Genomic DNA, 18202 nt, shown 5'->3' with positions numbered 1-18202 from the left:
CTATCTGCTGTCAGTGGCCAGATTACATCTGTTCCCAAGGACAGCCAGCTTTTTTGTCTTTGTAACTGTGAATAAAGCACACAAATGTATGTCTTCACTTGGAAACGATTCAAGACCCACATAGTACAGATCAGGTTGCTGGGTTCAGATAAAAGTGAATTTTGCAAAAGGACACTTGAGCACCGTATCCAACAGTGAGGCAGTACTGTCACACATGTAAAGAACATAAGAGCCATTCTGGATCAGACTAAGGCCTATCTAGCCCTAATCCTATTCTCACAATGGCCAGCCAGATGTTTATGGGAAGCCTGAAAGCAGGACTAAATGCCAACAGCACTTTCCTCACTGGTGAGTTGCATACAAAGGCATACTGTCTCCAACAGGGGACGTAGAAGATATGGGTAGTAGTCACTGACAGCCCTGTCCCCCATGAATTTGTCTCTTTTACAGCCATTCTAGTTTGTGGGCATCACAATATCTTGGGTGGCGCCGGGGTGTGTGAATCCCATAGTTTAACCATGTAATGTGTGAAGAAATGCATTCTGATGTCTGTCCTGAATCTCCTAGCATTCATACTAGCATACTAGAACTTGGGAGTCTTCCAATGAAAGCTGAGAGATGGAGGAAAACTTCTCTTTCCACTTCCTTCACACTATGTATAACTGTATACACTTCTTACCATGTCTCCCCACCCAATTCACCCTTTTCCTAAACTAAAAAGCCCCAGATATCATAACATTTCCTCATAGAGGAGCTGTTCATTTGTTCTGGCCACCCCACATTTCTTGTCACTGTGTCGTCGATCTAAACTTGAATGGGTCCCACATAAAGGATTAGTCACTTTACTGCAGTTACCATTTATCCATGTACAATTCAATGCATCAACTGACAAATAAGAACATCAAACACCCTCGAGACCAACTTCATTTCAATGTGTCTATTAAAAGCTTTAGGGACCACGCTTGACAGGCCCCCTGCACAATTGCATAGTTGTCAATTAGATTTTGTTGCTCTCCCTAATGCTGTACGAGAAGTGCAAGTAAGGATAGTGAATTTGTTTAAAATCATTTAAAAAGAGGTCATAATAAACTGGTCATATATCCCCTTAAGGGTGTAGGTCAGAGATACTTGCTTTGTTTCAACCGTAAGCCAAGTTGTGCAGGGATCTTGTCAGCAGCCACATAATAGTACTATGGAGTCTTGATAACAGGAATTAATATGTTGGAAAAATACTGTTTTCTGAAGATCTTGCCTAAAACTTATGAACATGTAAAGGGACAAATCAGCATAACTTAAAACCATTACAACGTGTGGTCAAGCAAAAATAGTCTTTATTCAAATTTAATGGAAACAGGGGCCACTGTACTTTGCAAGATGGGGAAAAATAAAAAAATATAAAACAAGGATATTGTCACAATACCAGAATGTGGAACTCTACTCCCCCCCCTCCTATGGTTTACTGTAGGTATCTATTTTTCTTGACTGTGCTATTAACAAACTCTGCAAGTCCAAAATATGAAACAAAAGTAATATGAAATTTAAGACTCTGCACTTTTCACTAAATGGCGTACATCAAAGGGCATCAATTTAAGGGCAAATTGTTGAAGTTACCATACCTACCTAGGAGTCATCATTCCAATCTTAGAAGCCCATCGAAACACAGTGCTCATTCTCTATGGCTATTCTGGAAATCCAGGAAGATGATCTGATGAGACTCTCAGTATCATTTTCCAGAATGTGCGACAGAGAGGGAGCACTGGACTGAACACTTAAGACACACCATTGTGGGGCGGGGTTTTAAAAATGTACAGCAGTGACATGTGTTCTACTCCAATCACTTGTGCTACAACTACCAAACATGTACAAAAGACTTCTCATAGAGCTCTAAGTGTGGTTGCAGCAAGTTTACGATCTGGACCGAGACCTTGATCTAGATCGGGAATGCGATCTAGAGGCAGACCGCGATCTAGACTTGGATTGGGATCTTGGCTTTGAAACAGATTTGGATCTGGAGCGAGATTTTGATCTGACATTTTGTTTAGAATTGGAATTTGACCTGGACCGGGATTTACAGCGGGTGTCCATTTCCTCACCCTCACTTTTTGCTTCCTTTGTGTCTGGTTCTGCTTTTATATGCTCTTTTTCCTTGGACTGAGATCTGGACCTGGATCTAGACCTGGATCTAGACCGTTCTTGGTCTTCTCTCTTTTTCTTCTTGCTGCTAGACTTGCTGTCACGTTTACTCCGCCTCTTGCTTTTCTCACTTCTGCTGCGACTCCTGCTCCTGCTCCTACTGGCCTCTCTGCTCCTCTTCCTACCTTTCCTCTTGTCCTTACTTTTGCTACGGCTCCTGCTCCTACTCCCCTCTTTGCTCCTACTTCTCGCCTTGCTGACACTCTTCTCTCTCTCTTTACTTCTACTGCCCCTCACACTGCCCCTCTCCTCCTCTTCTGCTTTCTCTTTACTGCCACTCCTACTCCTGCTTTTACTCTTACTCTTTTCCTTGCTAGGACTTCTACTTTTTGCTCGGTCATCATCATCAACATCGTCATTATTCTGCACCACATCCTCTGGCTTGTCTTTACTTTTACTTCGGGATTTCTCTGCACTTCTGCTGCGGCTCCTGCTTTTATCATCTTTACTTGGACTCCTGCTTTTTGCTTTTTGGCTTCGACTTTTGCTTCGGCTGCGACTCTTGCTTCTGGAATGGGATCTTGACCTAAGAAGCAAAACCAAAAGTAGCAAAGGAATTCTTATATAAATCTTCATGCAGTTATCGGCAGGAATAAAATTTAGCCTCTGTGATTTTGTTACTCAAACAGAAGCTTGCAAGTCTTACCCTGTTGAAATAATTGAACTTGTATCAGTTTCCGCTCATATGTTCATTATGTTCCCTCCTTGCACATTTCCCTGCGAGACATTCAGTGTTTGTTCACATTTTAAGAACTTCCTATACTGTACTGTAACTAGAATCTGACTTGTGTGTTGTAGCACTCAAATGAGTATTATTGCTACAGAAACAAATCACACAAGCTGTTAATAAATGAAACCCACAGGAAGGGGAGAGAAATAGAACAGTAAGGGATCAGTATCTAGATTTTAAAGCTAATGAGGGTAATAATGGGATCTGGAATTCAAGAAAAAAATCAAAGCAAAAATCACTGCAAATTAGGGATCTATAATGATTAGATTTCACAGCTATGTACGCAAGGTTTGTTCATGTTGACATCGGTTAAAACCACTTAATCAGTATCCTCTGAAGTATTTTGAAAATCATATAACTTTGAGTTTGCTCTACCTGGATCGTGATCTGCTCTTTGAATGACTGCTTTTACTACTGCCACTACGACTCCTGCTTTTACGTGAGTGTCTGCTTCGAGAGCGGGACCTGAAAGAAAGAAAAAAATCATTGTTGTAGCTATAAGTTTTTACATATTTTTAGGAGACTCATGAAACACGGCATAGCAAATGGGTGGGGGGAGGTTACTGGGTTCTTTTTGTTTTTGTTTTGATTAAGTATAAATACCTCAGGTTTGTCTTCCCTTCACCCATGCACAATAATTCCCTGTGTCTGATCCTGGCTTGTGGCTAAGCATATGTAGCTGTTTTGTCTAATCTGGCAAACTACAGGACCATGGAAAGCTGCCTTATATCAGGGAAGAGATCAATAGATGCAGCAGCTCTCCAGCTTCAGATGGGGGTAGAAAAAGCTCCTGAAACCCCTATCCAGAGATGTCAAGGATTCTGCTACTCTGCTACTGAGCTATGGCTCTACCCAGGTCTCACTCTGGCTTCCAACTGTGATTTGTAAGGCATGAACACAGTTTGCTGGCTTGAATGAAATTGCTAACTTTGGCTGTGCCTCAAACCAAGATCAGAGGTGGAGATTAGTAATGAGTAAACCTAAACTCTCATCTGTTTGATCATGGTTGGAATTAAGTTTAAAGCACCCCTCTATTTCCATCACCCAACAAGAGAACTTCACAGTTCTGCAACTCACCACTGTTCCTGCAAGGTTAACAAAGCAAGGGTGCAATACATTACTTTCCAGCAGCTCTAACAAACGTTTGCCCTGCCAAGGAGTGTTGTGAACAGACTTACCTCGAATGAGTCCGACTTCTGGAGTAGGAGCGGCGCCGCCTGGACCCAGGCCTGTCTTCCACTAGCCTTATCTTCCTACCATTTACTTCTGTCCCATCCAGCTTTTCAAGGGCTCTTTTCATGTCAGAATAGGATTTGAACTCAATCACACCTTCATTCTTTCTACCTTTGTGTGCGTCAGCATACGTCACTTCACCTGCCTGACGCATATAATCCTGGAAGACAGAACATTGCCTGTGAATACACCTATGCTTTCAAGCTGATTCTGTCTGTTATCATCCCCCCTAGGTCAGAGCTTTCCAAGCTGTGTGTCATGACATGTTAATGTGTTGGCTGAAGTGTGTAGGTGTGTCGTGCAAAGGCTCCCTGCGATCCTCCTAGGGCTGGAAAGGGTTTAGTTTAACCTCCAGTTTGCAAGTAACACAGAATTACTGTGTTGTGAAAAGATGCATGTCTAAAAATTGTGTCACCGACATGAAAAGTCTGGAAAGCTCTGCCCTAGATGCTGCAACTGAAAAGCACACTAGACTGCATTTCTTTTCCAAAGTGTGCATGCGAGAATGTTCAGCTGAACACTACACCAAGCCTCACCTCTGGTCTAAAATACAAGGAGCACAGTGGTCTATTACCAGAAGCAATTCTAACCTCAGACATTCTGTTTGAAGATGTTACTGTTGGGCTGGCAAAGGAGGAACAATACTGTCCAATTACTGGTGAAAATGGCCAGAAAGGATAAAGCAGATAGTGTAATTCAACTGGGACTATCCTGCTTGGATATTATTGCATCTGCTTACGCATTTGCTTAGCTCAAGCAATTCAACCAAGACTTCATAGACTGCATGCATAGCAGACTTTTCAGCCTTCCTTTTCTCTGCACACATCCTTCTGCATCCCAGTTTGCATTATGGGGTCTATCACCCTTAATCTCCTCAAAGTGGCCGCAGTACTATTTTAGTCCACTGCCTTCCAAGGGAAGCAGGCCAATGTGAAACATGACAGTAAACCACAAGAGCCAGGAAACCAGAGGAAAGAACCCCCATTCCCTGCAAGCTGGCTGTTTGTGAAGGTTTTCAAAACGCATAGCAACATGTGAGTTTAGGTACAAAACCTTGTATTACTTCAGAAGCATCTTATCTGCATTTATGCACATGAGGGTCCTTTTTTTTTTACCATCAAGCAGTCTATATAACTTTCATGAAACAACTAAATGAAATAAAACATCTGAAATAGTAAAATATTCAGTGTGCACAATAACTGCACAGGCTGAAACCCTCATGCTCAAGGAGCTTATCACTTTTACTGTTCTCTGTTGTGCTTTGTAGACTGCAGTAAGAGTTAACACAATGTCAGTTATTCTGGACAGGTGGTGGTATTCAGCTAAGCATAGATCCATTGAAATTAATTACCTTAGTAATGTTCACAAACTTCAGTGGGTTTACTCTGAGTAAAGCATAACTGAATACCACCCAGGGTTTCCATGAAAAATGGAAAATATGTTTGCGTGGACCACAGGCCAAAAGCAAGGCTTAAAAAGAGAAGCACAATTTATATTTTCAAACCTTTATCAGCACTAGCAGAGGCACAGAGATGGCATACCTTCAAATCCTGCCAACTGCAACGACTTGACAGATTTTCAACGATCAATCTGTATTCAGTACGGGTCGGAGGACCGTACTTATCTCTTCCACTTCTTCTATAACCATATCCACCTTTAGAGGTGATAAGCAGATGGAATACTTCAGGTAAGGTAGTGGAGCCAGGTGGTTAATCTATACCCCCAAAGAAAATAAAAACTAGTCTACCCAACAGCCGGTAAATACATTTAGTTCCCCCCTCCCATTAGCCTAAACTACATTCTCAGTGTTAAAAATTTTATGAGAGTCAGACATTTAAAAAGGTCTATATACAATATGTCTAGAACATTAGCACATAATTAAAAGACTGTATATTTTATATTTACTATTAAAATTAAACATGCAACTAAGTTTAAGTTAATAAAAAATAATGTTTTTGAAAACAAAAAAACCAAATCACTATAGTCAGTTACTAATGTTACTTACATTGATTTAAAGCTTTCTGAATATATAACATGAATAAAGGTTTCAGGCACCTATTTCAGTTTAATCACATCTGTCTCTAACCCTTGGGGTCCTCACCACCCACGTCTAATGGGAAAAGGTTGCGGTCGTCACATGGCTTCCTTTTTGGGTCAGCCAAGGGCCACAAAGGTCAAAGAGCCACTCATGGAAAGGCAACCCAGGGTCAGCAAATGGAACAGGCAGTCATCTTAGCCTCAAAGGACTCTTAATTGAAACATTGAGGTCTTTGTTAAGTCTATGTTAAACAATCACATTACAAATAAACCATTCATATATTTACAAAATAAAATAATGAAAATTAAAGTTCATTTAGTTAATTACAGTTTAAAAAGTTGAATATATTAATATCTAAATAATATTACTTTAATAAAATCTACAGTAATCAAACTTTACATTTTTAATTAAAAAATACTGTTTTTAAATGTGTTTAAATAGAATAAAAGGCACCAATGCAACGGTATGTTAGTGCTTACTGCGTCCAGAACCGTAACTGCTGTCGCGGCGAGGGCCCCGGGCATGCTCAACAATTACACGTTCCCCACAAAGATCTTTGCCATTTAGCTCATAAACAGCGTCATCAGCATCACGCACATCATCAAACTCAACAAAGCCATACCTAAGGGGAGACAAAAACAGTTCCAGCATCAACCACGTCAACAGTTACCTTCACAATTCTGGCCAACAGTGGCATGGGCTTTGAAGATCTATGCAGAATGGGAGCTGTTGACAAGCATCTCTCTCCAAGTGTAGCCTTAGAAGTTCAATGGTAACAACAAAAGTATGGCATAAGAATAGCTGTCAAGTCTCCCATCCAAGTTGGCGCCATCGCCGAATGGCGGACTCCCTCCGAGCTCCGGAGGGAGCCGGCTCGGCAGGGGCTGGGTCCTACCGCGCCGGCGACGCGGGGACCCTTAAAAACCACGGGCACGGGGCCCGTGGACATGGGGACTCGGCTGGTACCGTCAGCGCCCTCCCGACTCGTGAAGGAGCCTTTTTAAAGGCTACGGATCGGGTGCCTGGGAGTGGCGTGGTACTTTGAGTCTATCGCTTCCCCTGCCGAGTGCAGCCGCATGCCATTCGTCGGAGAGCGCTGGCTTCTTCCATTTGAAATTCGGACATTTAACAAAAACCCGTGAGTAATTGGGTAACCGGGTACAAAAGGAGGGAAAAAAAAGGAATTTTTTTTTCGGATTCGGCACGAGCGGGGGGGATCTAAAAAGGAAGTCAGTCCCCTCCCTGATTGTAAACATGCTAAAACAAGGACTGAGAAACCAAGATCAATTCTGAAGTTTATTGCTGACTAAAAATACCAAATTCCACGATGGAATCATTACAAGAATTGTGCTGGAGGAGAGTCGAGGGTGAGAGGGAAAAGGCAACCCCCCCCCGGGAACCGGGGCGATTCAGAGAACCTGGCGGAGAGAGATGGAGAGTTTGACAGCTGTCAAAGTAGCTGTCAAATCTTGAGAATATAAAGAGGACTTTGCTACAAGTATTTTGCTGGTTGATTTTGATACAATTGGATATAAATATGGATACAAAATGTCGGATGGAAAAAGAAACAACAATTTGACTTTTGGATGAGAGGACATAAAGTTATTGCAATCCCTCTAGAGGGGCTTTGGGACATTACAAGCGGCGTATATGGAAAACTACTCTGGGATGTGTATTACTGGTCTTAGCTCCTGGGAAAGTAGCAAAACTGAAATATTTGTTTTGTCTACAGAGGTGACAACACAATAGAATCTTTCTATTTAAGTAAGCTCCTGAATAACAAACCTCTGTAGAGATACTAGATTTCAGAATAAGAATGGTTTTGCAGCTGAACAAGACAGAAACCTGAGAAAGTAAGAAACAAAAGAGTAAAGGACCAACTACGCCACGGCAAGAACAATGGGAGGAGTAACAATGATCAAGGGAAATTAAAGGCCTCGATCAGACTGGACTTTTGAAATTAAATATTATCAAAATAAGTAAATTTAAAGAAAACCGGCAAGATGAATTGAGAAAGTTTGGCTGTGGACTTGAGACCTCCAGGCCGACAACATACAGACTGATGGACATAGGGAATCTAAACCGGGGAAGGGAGGGGGAATTCTAGAATCCAAAGGCTATGTAATCAACTTTTGGAATCTTCTTCTATTTTCTATCTTTTAAATTTTTTTTTTTTTATATATAACTTTGGTATTTTGATTTAACAAGTTTTGGAAAAAAAAAGAAAAGGGGGAATTCGTGGAAGGAAACGGGGTAGATTTTGGGGAAAAAAATCTTTGTTTTACTTTGTTAAAGGTGAGGAGTGATGTTAAGATTGTAATTTAAATTGGCTATTAGGCATAACATATTAGGTTAAATTGGGAATGAGAACTTGTGGAACCAACGTAGGGAAAGGGGAATACAGTCGGGAGGGGAAGGAGGGAGTCCCAGAAAGAAGGTTATGAACATAAGGGTTTAAAATTGGTCTCTTTTCTTTCTTTTCTTTTTCTTTATCTTTTCTATTTTCTTTATTCTGTTATTATTGGAAATTTTAATAAATATGATTAAAAAAAAAAAAAAAGAATAGCTGTCAAGTCTTACCATAGGGCAAAAGAGGCTGATATACCTCAAGCAAAGCTTTGTCGCAAATAGTAGAAAATGATGACTGCCTGCCATAACAGCACTCAAAAGTGTGTTATTCCTATCTCTTCATGACTTCATTATTCATCACCAGTTATTTGAAGTATATTGTAAATAATGTGTAACATTTATAGGCATACATGTATATGGGTGCTCCCCCATTTTCAAATTTGAGCAGGCATCAGTTTTAGATAAAGCGACTATTGATCATTGCCAATTTTACCACTTGACTATACCTTGTAACATCAGGAAATTCAAGGCCTCCTCTACTGGCTATCAAAACACCAAGATTAGTGTTAGCAGTTCTGTGTGGTTTGCTTGACCATACACTTCATGGTTTTCTTTTGTCAGTTTATTATATTTTATTTCCAAAGGCAACATTCCCAAAAGGAATAGAATTTTCAGGAGAATAATCACATTAACTGCAGTAATCTTTTCTAACCAGGAAAAAGGGTATTGTTTGTACTGTTCCAGATTTTTTTTTATTTTTGTGCTGGTAATCTTTTTGCTATTGTAATCTCTTATTGTTGAAAATCTGGAAGAAACCATATTCCTAAGTGTTTTATTCAAGTAACATTCCATTGTAGACCTCTGAATTTTACATATTCCTCTTGCAAATCAGGAGGGATATTGATACTGAATTATTCAGATGCAGAAGTGTTTCTATCCAGATTGCTGCTTGCATATAGTGAGGTTTTAAATTATTTCATGCCAATGAAAACAAAACACTTACTACTACAATGACCTCATTCAGCAAGATTTTTAGGAAGTGAAAATTGTAAGATTTCCCCTCAATGTCTAAGCATCAACAATTTCAGTGAACAAGCAACTTCTAATAATGCTTGCTAGACATAATTAAGAGGAAAGAAATGAAATGCTCAATGGCCTCCAAAGACGAACAAGGAAAAAACCAGAAGCAGCAAGTTTACAAGTTATTGTCCAAATGTGTAAACAACAGCAGGTTTAGCATCCATCTCTAGTGTGAGAGTGTGGGTACAGAAGATGAACACATGCTTTGGTTTTGCAGGAAAGTTCAGCTCATTGCCAATGCCAAGAAAATATAGGGCAAACACTTTTCACAATGTGCACACTATCTCATTATACAAGAAAATGATTTTCAGTCCATACAACGAGCCTTTTAGGCCTTTGCACAGACTGAATGCACTACATTTTCCAGGATGATATCACAGTTCTTCCTCTGAGGAAGCCTGTTGGGTCAAGTGCAAAAAGAGTTGCATCCCCATTCCAAGTGTGAACACCAGTGGCCTCTCCTGGAAGCTTTAGAAGTGGTGAAGTCCAGGAACTTTATTCTTATCTATAAACCACCTAATGCTTTGTGCTGCACATAAATTATTTAAAAACACAGACCCTTGCCTGCAGGCTTGCAATCTATAAAGATAACAACAAAGGGGAAAGGGAGGGAAGAGGAAAAAACACAAACCCAGGAGGCAATTTTCTTAAACATAGTTAAGGGCTATAAAGATCAGATGGCATTACCACTGCAAGAGGCAGTTCTAACTACGGAGGAGCCAAATGACGATTGGTTTTTATCATTTAGTGACTTGCATGTCACATCTGTATGTATATCACTCTTCTACTGAAGAGCTCAAAGTGCCTTCACTCAGTTTATCCTCAAAACAACCTTGTGAGGTTAGTGACGCAGAGAAGAGTGCCCAACTGTTAATGCTCACAGTTCTCTGTTGTGGAATAAGAGAGACAGAAGGGTTATTACTCTGAATTCTAATCAATATGGGCAACCTTTCACTATTTTAGCAATTAAAAATACTAGTATACCCAACTGACAACATGAACAAAAAAACGCATGTTACCCAAGCCCCTGATTGGGGAGGATAATGTTAAGTGTCTGTCACTAATTGGACAGAATTAAGTCCTTGTCAAAAAAAGTTCCTCTCAGTCTGTTAGTTGTATGACCCATATTTCCTCTTCCTCTAATTTCTGATCTCTTACTTGCCATTATCTTCCCTTTGTGTGATCTAGGCCTGTCTCACTGTTCTCAGAGGAGTCTATGTTCACACAAATGTAAAGACAGCAGTACTAATCAAAATAAATGGGACTAGGATCAGGGATTCACAATATCACTCACCACACTTGTCATGGTAAGTGCTTGGAAAACTTCTGATGAACAAGTCCTGTAGTTGCAGAAATGTGGTCCCCACTCACCCTGCAGCTCCAATGTTTGGAGGAAACCTAGGATTTGTTTTTGCTCTGTGCTTTTCAGGAATGGATTATAGGGCAAGTGCAAAGATAAAACAAGAGTATGTGATTGTCCTTGACCTTGGACTGACTTTCAAAGGTATGGGTGAGATCAGGAATTAGACCCTATTCATTGAGAGAGGAGAATGGTCCTGTTGATTAACAATTTTTGCTTGATGAATCTGTAGAATTCTGGACGAGATAGGTACAGTATTTTAGATGGGCCCACTTTGAACATCATATTAAACCATAGGTCAGCATGACAGAAACAAGCTATAATGATCCTCAGACTTGTGTGCCCTTTGCTCCTCTTCTCGTACGACTGTGATAAGTTATGAAGCTTTCACTTCCACATAGATTAACAGCAACTTGTCAGGTTTTCCGAACCAACAAGATTAAGCATAGTTTGGTTTATCTATGGTTTGTTTGAAACAGACGAACTTTAAACCATGGGTTTTGAAGCTGGCTTGTTTAAACAAACCTGAATTAAAATTAACCTGAGTTTGTATTCAGATGATATGCTGAACTGTGGCTAACTGAAATCAGAAGTGAAAACTTGTGCTCTGTTCCTAAAAGCTGTTTCAGGGTAGAGGGGGAGTATGCATATCTAATTTTCTAACACTGTGCAAGCCTAAGCCTCACTGCAGCTTGTACTTGTCACACTTAGTGTGGCATCAGATTACAGCCTCTGTAGTATAGCATTCCAGCTTCACATTCCAGCTTAATTTACCCCAAACTTAAAACAATGAATTTAAAATCTCCTGCAAACTAAGCACCTATGGCCAGCATTAATTCTGAGCATAAACTGAAAAATGAAGAACTGAAAAACAAGATATCTTACAACTTGCAGTTAATTTGTAATTGTTTGCTAAGCATTAATGAAAAAGATGACAGCCCCAACAAATAAAACTAACGCAGTTATTCTGAGGAAAACCACAATGCAGTATTGTTCTACACCTGAAAATTGTTCTTGTTAGTCCAACAACATACCTGCTACATAAAATAATAAAAAAAATGTATAGAACTGTGATTTTAGATCCAGGGCAAATTAACTGTGGTCTGTTGAAAGATTTTTAGATAGCTATATGAAATAGCATATATAAAGAGAGAAAGGCAGATAACTCCAGAATTCTAAAGTAAAGGTGGGATCAGTTTAAAATTACTGCATTTAGCACTGATAACATGGTGCTCAAAACCTGGAGCTCATCTTTTACTTCCAGCACTGAGACAGGATTCTTTGTGCCAATATAAGAATGAATTTAGCCCAGCAGAATGCCAAAGACAGAGAACAGAAGAAAGATAATGTGAGCTTGTGAAACAGATAGCTATATTATAGCAATATAGGGGGCTTAGGAAGTTTACATGTTACCAGATCAACAAAATTATCCTTAAGACACCAATCAGCCCTCCATATGGGAGGAGGGCTTTTTTTTGGGGGGGGGGGGAGGAAGAGGGCACGAGGGCAAGGCAGAAGGGCTTCAAGTCCAGATCTTCTGCCAAGAGCATGCCTATGAAAACACCTTTACGTGTGGTGCAAAGGCTCTGGCAGCTAAGCCACTTGTTTACGGATGCACGGGCCATCAATCTCTGAAAATGGGAAAGAGTTTTGTGAGGGGCATGAATTGTATGGGTTAGCAGCATATCTACAGGTGTCAACCATCCACATTCTATCCCCAAGAATGCCAGAAATCAACACCGGGATACCATTTACAAGTGTAACTTACATGTTACATACTTTTTGTTCCAGAGGAGAATCAATCCATAAACTCTTCCTAGAATGCCAATTTGCTGTCTGCCCATATATAATGAACTGCTACAGAATGAATTACAGACTCATCATTCTTACAGCTCAAAGTACACATTACTTTCCCTGGCAGTGAGTCACAGAACTAGTTTTTCAGTGCCTAAACTCTTTGCTGAGAAACCTCCACTGTTCAACAAATTATTAGGAACAGAAGAATTGCCTTGCTGGATCAGATCAACACCTGTCAAGTCTAGCATTCTGCTTTCAACGGCTGCCAGTCAAAGCCAGACAATGTGGTGTTCAAAGATTATGTGGATGTTTTTAACACAGAAGGTCCATTTAGCTATCATGACTATTAATACTGGCTACCCCTGAATTTGGGTGATCCCTAATGGCACTGTGCACCATATAAGTCTTTCTGCACTGTAGTTTTTGAACAAGTTTTCCATCATGACTCTCAGATATTCAACAGTACAGTTCCAAAGTATGAAGTTCTGTATGTTTCAGCCAATTTAGATCCATCAATGCACCTTTTGCTTTTTGAAACTAATTTTATTAGTTTGGAAGGGTCTTTTTGGAGCTTATCAATGACCACATTTGGATACTGCAAGGATGGGGAACCTGTGGCCTTCCCAGATGCTGATAGATTACAATTCCTGCCATCCCTGACCACTGACCATGCTGACCACAGGATCTACAACCCATTGGCTTAATAAGCTGAGTTCTGAAGGAGCCTTATGGCCATACACAAACCTCCTTCATCACTGTGAGCAAACAAGGCATTAAGTTTCCCATGACTGGCTACCTCACAGTTTACCTCACAGAAAATTTATGACGGATCATCAGGGCAGAAGCTTTTTTTTTTATTATTCTGTCAGGGCAGGAGTAATTTCCATTTCTGTCAGTTGTCAGCCACATGTATGAATAACAATACACTTAATTAAGGAAGAACTCTCCCTCCCCAACCCAGGTAATACCTATACCAGGGGTCTGCAACCTTTAAGACAAAAAGAGCCACTTGGACCCGTTTCCGAAGAAAAAAAACCTGGGAGCCGCAAAACCATTGCGACATTTAAAGCATGCGCGCCGCTGCCCTCCGATCTGACAGCAGCCGGGAAGGTGACGTCGGGACGGTGCGTGACTAACGCACGCACCGCCCCCATGCGACGTCACAGCCAGTACAGCGCCCGCCACAGTGGGGAGTGTCGGGGTGCACAATGCGCCTCCTCCCCTCGCTAGTATCTGCCCCGGAGCCGTGGCAAAGGTGTAAAAGAGCCACATGTGGCTCCGGAGCCGCGGGTTGCAGACCCCTGACCTATACCATACTACAAAGCTGATGTTCATGCAAGTACTTTAATGTTTTCAGACGAAATGTGCATACATGGAATATACTGAATGCCCATATGATGCCATATTCACAAGGCCTGTAGAAACTGCATTTCTTGCATATGTAGCACATGGAGACTAATCAGAAAACCTGGGATGCACACATCCCAGAATACCCATTATGGCGTGGGAAACAATCTCTAAATCAATAAGCTATGAGGGCCAATCTCTTCCTTTGCCTATTTCAAGCAAGGAAATCTGTGCAAGAGTTTCAGCATGTTAACTTTACAGCAGAAACATTTCAGATGCATCATTCTTTCCACAATGCAGCATTTAAAAAGTGTTCTAAAGCTGTGCCCTCCTGCACACTTACATGGTAATGAACCCCAATTAGCACAGTGGTACAGCTATTACTTTTCTACCTAAGTAAATACACCTAGAACTTTGTTGTTAAGCACAGCAGACTCTCTCTCTCTCTCTCTCTCTCTCTCTCTCTCACACACACACACACACACACACACACACAGTGAGTCCCAATGAATTTCATGGAGCTTATTCCCAAGTAAGCACATATAAGTGTCAATCTCAAGACGTAGGCTGCAATCCTAAACACACTTACTGTGCAAGGACTAATAGTGGGACTTCTAAGAAAACATGTATAGGACTATGCTGCTTTACAGGTGCAAAAACCCTAACACCACGGAAAGCCATCTAATTAGATTTTAATTTGATTTTGACCTGGTTTTAGGAAGTAATTTAATTATTGTTTGATTTTATACCAATGTTATATATATGATGTTAGCCGCCCTGAGCCCGACTTTGGCTGGGGAGGGCAGGATATAAATAAAAGATGATGACGATGATTTCAAATTCAAACTTAGCACTGAACTTTTTGTGTTAAAGGAAGGCAGGACCAGAGCACCAGAGCAGAGAAAATGCTTTGCAAGTACAGTATAAGGTCTCAGGTTCATTCTCCTGCATCTTTAGACAGGGCTCAGGGAGACCCCTATAGGAAATCCTAGACAGCTGCTGACAGCCAGTGTGGAGGCTGCACTGCTACTAGGATGTGCTGAAATTTTCAACTTCTATTTTCCAAAAAAGTGAGTGATAAAAAGTTGTAACATAACATGGAAATTCAAAAGACGTTTTTGTTAAATTAATATAATTTAGTTTTGCTTGGTAAGTAAAATGTGTTAAACTGCATAGAAATCATTAAAAATGATTGCCAAGTACTTGCCGTTATATTTTTTATTATCATTTTTATTTATTAATTAATCTTTAGAACTACCTAATTTTCAGAAGGTAAAATTAAAATTATTTGGTTTTCCAAAAGCACTTTACAGTCGTACCTTGATTGTCAAACAGAATCCACTCCGAAAGTCCATTCGACTTCCGAAAATGTTTGACAACCAAGGCATGGCTTCTGATTGGCTGCAGGAGCTTCCTGCACTCAATCAGAAGCCTCATAAGCCGCATTGGACGTTCGGCTTCCAAAAAACGTTCGCAAACCGGAGCATTCACTTCTGGGTTTGCAGCGTTTGGGAGCCAAAACCTTTGAGTTGCAAGGCGTTCAAGATCCAAGGTACGACTGTATGTGCTTCATCACATGTAGACTTACCAGCTAAATGCTGTCCAACCACAAAAAAAGGATAGCAGATTTGAATTCCTTGCACCCAGAAACATATTTCCCAAGACCCCTCAGTGAAGGAATTTGCAAAATGGTCTGAGACACATTACAGTGGTGCCCCGCAAGACGAATGCCTCGCAAGACAGAAAACCCGCTAGACGAAAGGGTTTTCCGTTTTTGAGTTGCTTCGCAGGACGAATTTCCCTATGGGCTTGCTTCGCAAAACGAAAATGTCTTGCGAGTCTTGAGATTTTTTTTTGCTCCCCCCCCTTTTTCTAAGCCGCTAAGCCTTTAATAGCCTTTTAGCAGCTAAGCCGCTAAGCCTTTAATAGCCGCTAAACCGCTAATAGCTCTAATCCGCTAACAGGGTTGCTTCGCAAGACGAAAAAACCGCTAGACGAAGACACTCGCGGAACGGATTAATTTCGTCTTGCGAGGCACCACTGTATATGGGGGACTCCCTATACTGTAAAAAGGTAAAGGGACCCCTGACCATTAGGTCCAGTCGTGGCCGACTCTGGGCTTGCGGCGCTCATCTTGCTTTATTGGCCGAGGCAGCCATGCGTACAGCTTCTGGGTCATGTGGCCAGCATGACTAAGCCGCTTCTGGCGAACCAGAGCAGCACACGGAAACGCCGTTTACTTTCCCGCCGGAGCGATACCTATTTATCTACTTGCACTTTGACGTGCTTTTGAACTGCTTTGTTGTTTAGTCGTTTAGTCATGTCCGACTCTTCATGACCCCATGAACCAGAGCACGCCAGTCACTCCTGTTCGAACTGCTAGTTGCTGCCAAATTTGGGGAAGGGTCTGTTATGGAGCACACACTCTGCATGGATAAGGTCCTAGGTTCAAGCACCCCTGCCCTCACAGCATCGTAAGAGCTGAGAGGGGTCCCTAGGGTCATCTAGTCCAACCCCCCTGCAAAGCAGGAATCTCAGCTAAAGCATCCATGACAGAGGGCCACCCAACCTCTGCTTGAAAACCTCCAGTGAAGGAAAGCCCACCACCACCTTTCGAGGAAGTCCGTCTCCCTTACGAACAGCTCTTAACTGTCAGGAGAGCTCAAGTGGGAGAATTCCCGCCTGAAACCTTGGACAGCTGCTGTCAGTCACGATACTGAGCTAGGCCGGGGTCGGTGGTAGCGGCTTCCCTTACGCTCCTGCAGCGAACTTCATTTTAAGAGGAAGGCCTTCGGCCCCCTCACCTCTCCGGGAGGGCAGAAGGGGCAGCGGGGCGCCAGACGGAGGGAGAAGGAAGGCCTAAAAACGGGAGCCGAGGGAGAAGCCCCTCTGCTCTGCCAATTCTGAAGGGTCCCAGGGGCAGCCACGGCGAGGCCCTTCCCGGGAGAGGAGGCGGCGGGCGAGCAAGAAGCGCGCGCGGGAAAGGACGGGGAAAGGGCGCGCATGCGCTCTGAGGCCCCGGCCGCGCTGACAGGAAGAAACGAGGGATCCCGGGGACTAGGCCCGGCGGCGGCGGAGACGCCTTACCCGTTCTTGAGATCCACCTCGAGGATCTTCCCGTAGCCCTTGAAGAACCGCTCCACATCCCGCTCCCGGGCCTGGTAGCTGAGCCGCCCGATGTAGACCCGCGGCATCTCCCTCGCCGACAGCCTCGCGAGGGCCTGGCGCCGCGCACGACGGCGGACGCGGCCTCAGCGACAGCTTCGACCTGCGGAGCTCAGCGCTGAGCGGGAAGGGCGGGGGGGGAGGGAAGAGAGAGAGAGAGAGAGAGAGAGAGAGAGAGAGAGAGAGAGAGAGAGAGAGAGAAGGCGGGGGAGGGGCGGCAGGCGGCAGCGGACTTTTTTTTTTCTTTCCCTCCTCTCCCTCGCCGGCGTAAGCACACACGCAACGCAAGGGCGTGCGCGCTGACGTAGGCGCGTCAGGTGACGCCGCGGGGCGGGCGGGCCCGAGAGGCGTCCGCTGCGGCGCTTTTCGAAGTTTGCTCGCCTCTCGGAATGGGCGGCGGCTCTTAAAGGGGACGCTCGGAGATGAGCCGGCGGGGGGGAGGCGCTTGTCTTAACAGGCAGACATTCGGCAGGTGCGGTTCGCTCCCTCCGATCGCTTAAGGACAAAGTTTCACCAGTATGATGGCTTGGTGAGCCGGGGCTTTATCCCGCGTTAGTAATACCCCAGAGCTGACCCACTGAAATTAATGGACGTGGCTGACTTAGGTCCATTAATTTCAGTGGGTGTGTTCGGGGAGCGGAACTTAGCTGAAGGCAACCCATGTGCTTTCATTATATGCGTGGCGGCAGGCATAAATCCACCAGGCGCAGCTATATTCATTAATTTTTAAAGCAGCTAACGGATGCACCTTCGCTGGAGTGCATTGCTGAGCACTAAGCCCCACTGAGTTCAAAAGTACTTGCTTGCTAATAAGCATGTTGAAGATTACAATATAACCGCATGATCATATGCATTTATTCATCTACACAATAGGGTGTCATATGCTAATTAATTAAAGAGCAGAAGTTTA

The 18202-nt window shown here is 42.7% G+C and overlaps 2 protein-coding genes and 1 long non-coding RNA gene across 3 annotated transcripts in view; 1 reads left to right on the top strand and 2 right to left on the bottom strand.

Annotated features, from left to right (window-relative positions):
• The window catches only part of LOC308482395 (putative transmembrane protein 244), a 59455-nt gene that overhangs the window by 17211 nt on the left and 24042 nt on the right, over positions 1 to 18202 (top strand). The window lies entirely within an intron of this gene.
• On the bottom strand, positions 1315 to 17537 carry SRSF4 (serine and arginine rich splicing factor 4). The gene is made up of 6 exons (XM_081015436.1): positions 17215 to 17537; positions 6674 to 6816; positions 5698 to 5810; positions 4102 to 4316; positions 3299 to 3388; positions 1315 to 2719 (listed from the first exon to the last, which is right to left on the bottom strand). The coding sequence occupies exons 1-6, from the start codon at positions 17319 to 17321 to the stop codon at positions 1906 to 1908; spliced, it is 1482 nt and encodes a 493-aa protein (XP_080871562.1). The 5' UTR covers positions 17322 to 17537; the 3' UTR covers positions 1315 to 1905.
• On the bottom strand, positions 8746 to 16133 carry LOC308482399. The gene is made up of 3 exons (XR_013989251.1): positions 14087 to 16133; positions 10159 to 13748; positions 8746 to 10116 (listed from the first exon to the last, which is right to left on the bottom strand). It is a non-coding gene; the product is annotated as an uncharacterized lncRNA (long non-coding RNA).

This window comes from Podarcis pityusensis, assembly GCF_964106645.2.
Source record: "Podarcis pityusensis genome assembly, chromosome: 8".
NCBI classification, from domain to species: Eukaryota; Metazoa; Chordata; class Lepidosauria; order Squamata; family Lacertidae; genus Podarcis; species Podarcis pityusensis.
The sequence above is the reverse complement of the archived record's forward strand: the minus strand, read 5'-3'. Positions and strand labels throughout refer to the sequence as shown.

Excerpts from the sequence above, each read along its gene's own strand:
- SRSF4 (XM_081015436.1), bottom strand. The coding sequence starts at position 17,321 with ATGCCGCGGGTCTACATCGGGCGGCTCAGCTACCAGGCCCGGGAGCGG. Across the intron at positions 6,817-17,214 it reads GAGGTGGATCTCAAGAACGG|GTATGGCTTTGTTGAGTTTG; the intron begins GTAAGGCGTCTC and ends GTCTCCCCTTAG. Across the intron at positions 5,811-6,673 it reads CAGTTACGGTTCTGGACGCA|GTGGATATGGTTATAGAAGA; the intron begins GTAAGCACTAAC and ends TCACCTCTAAAG.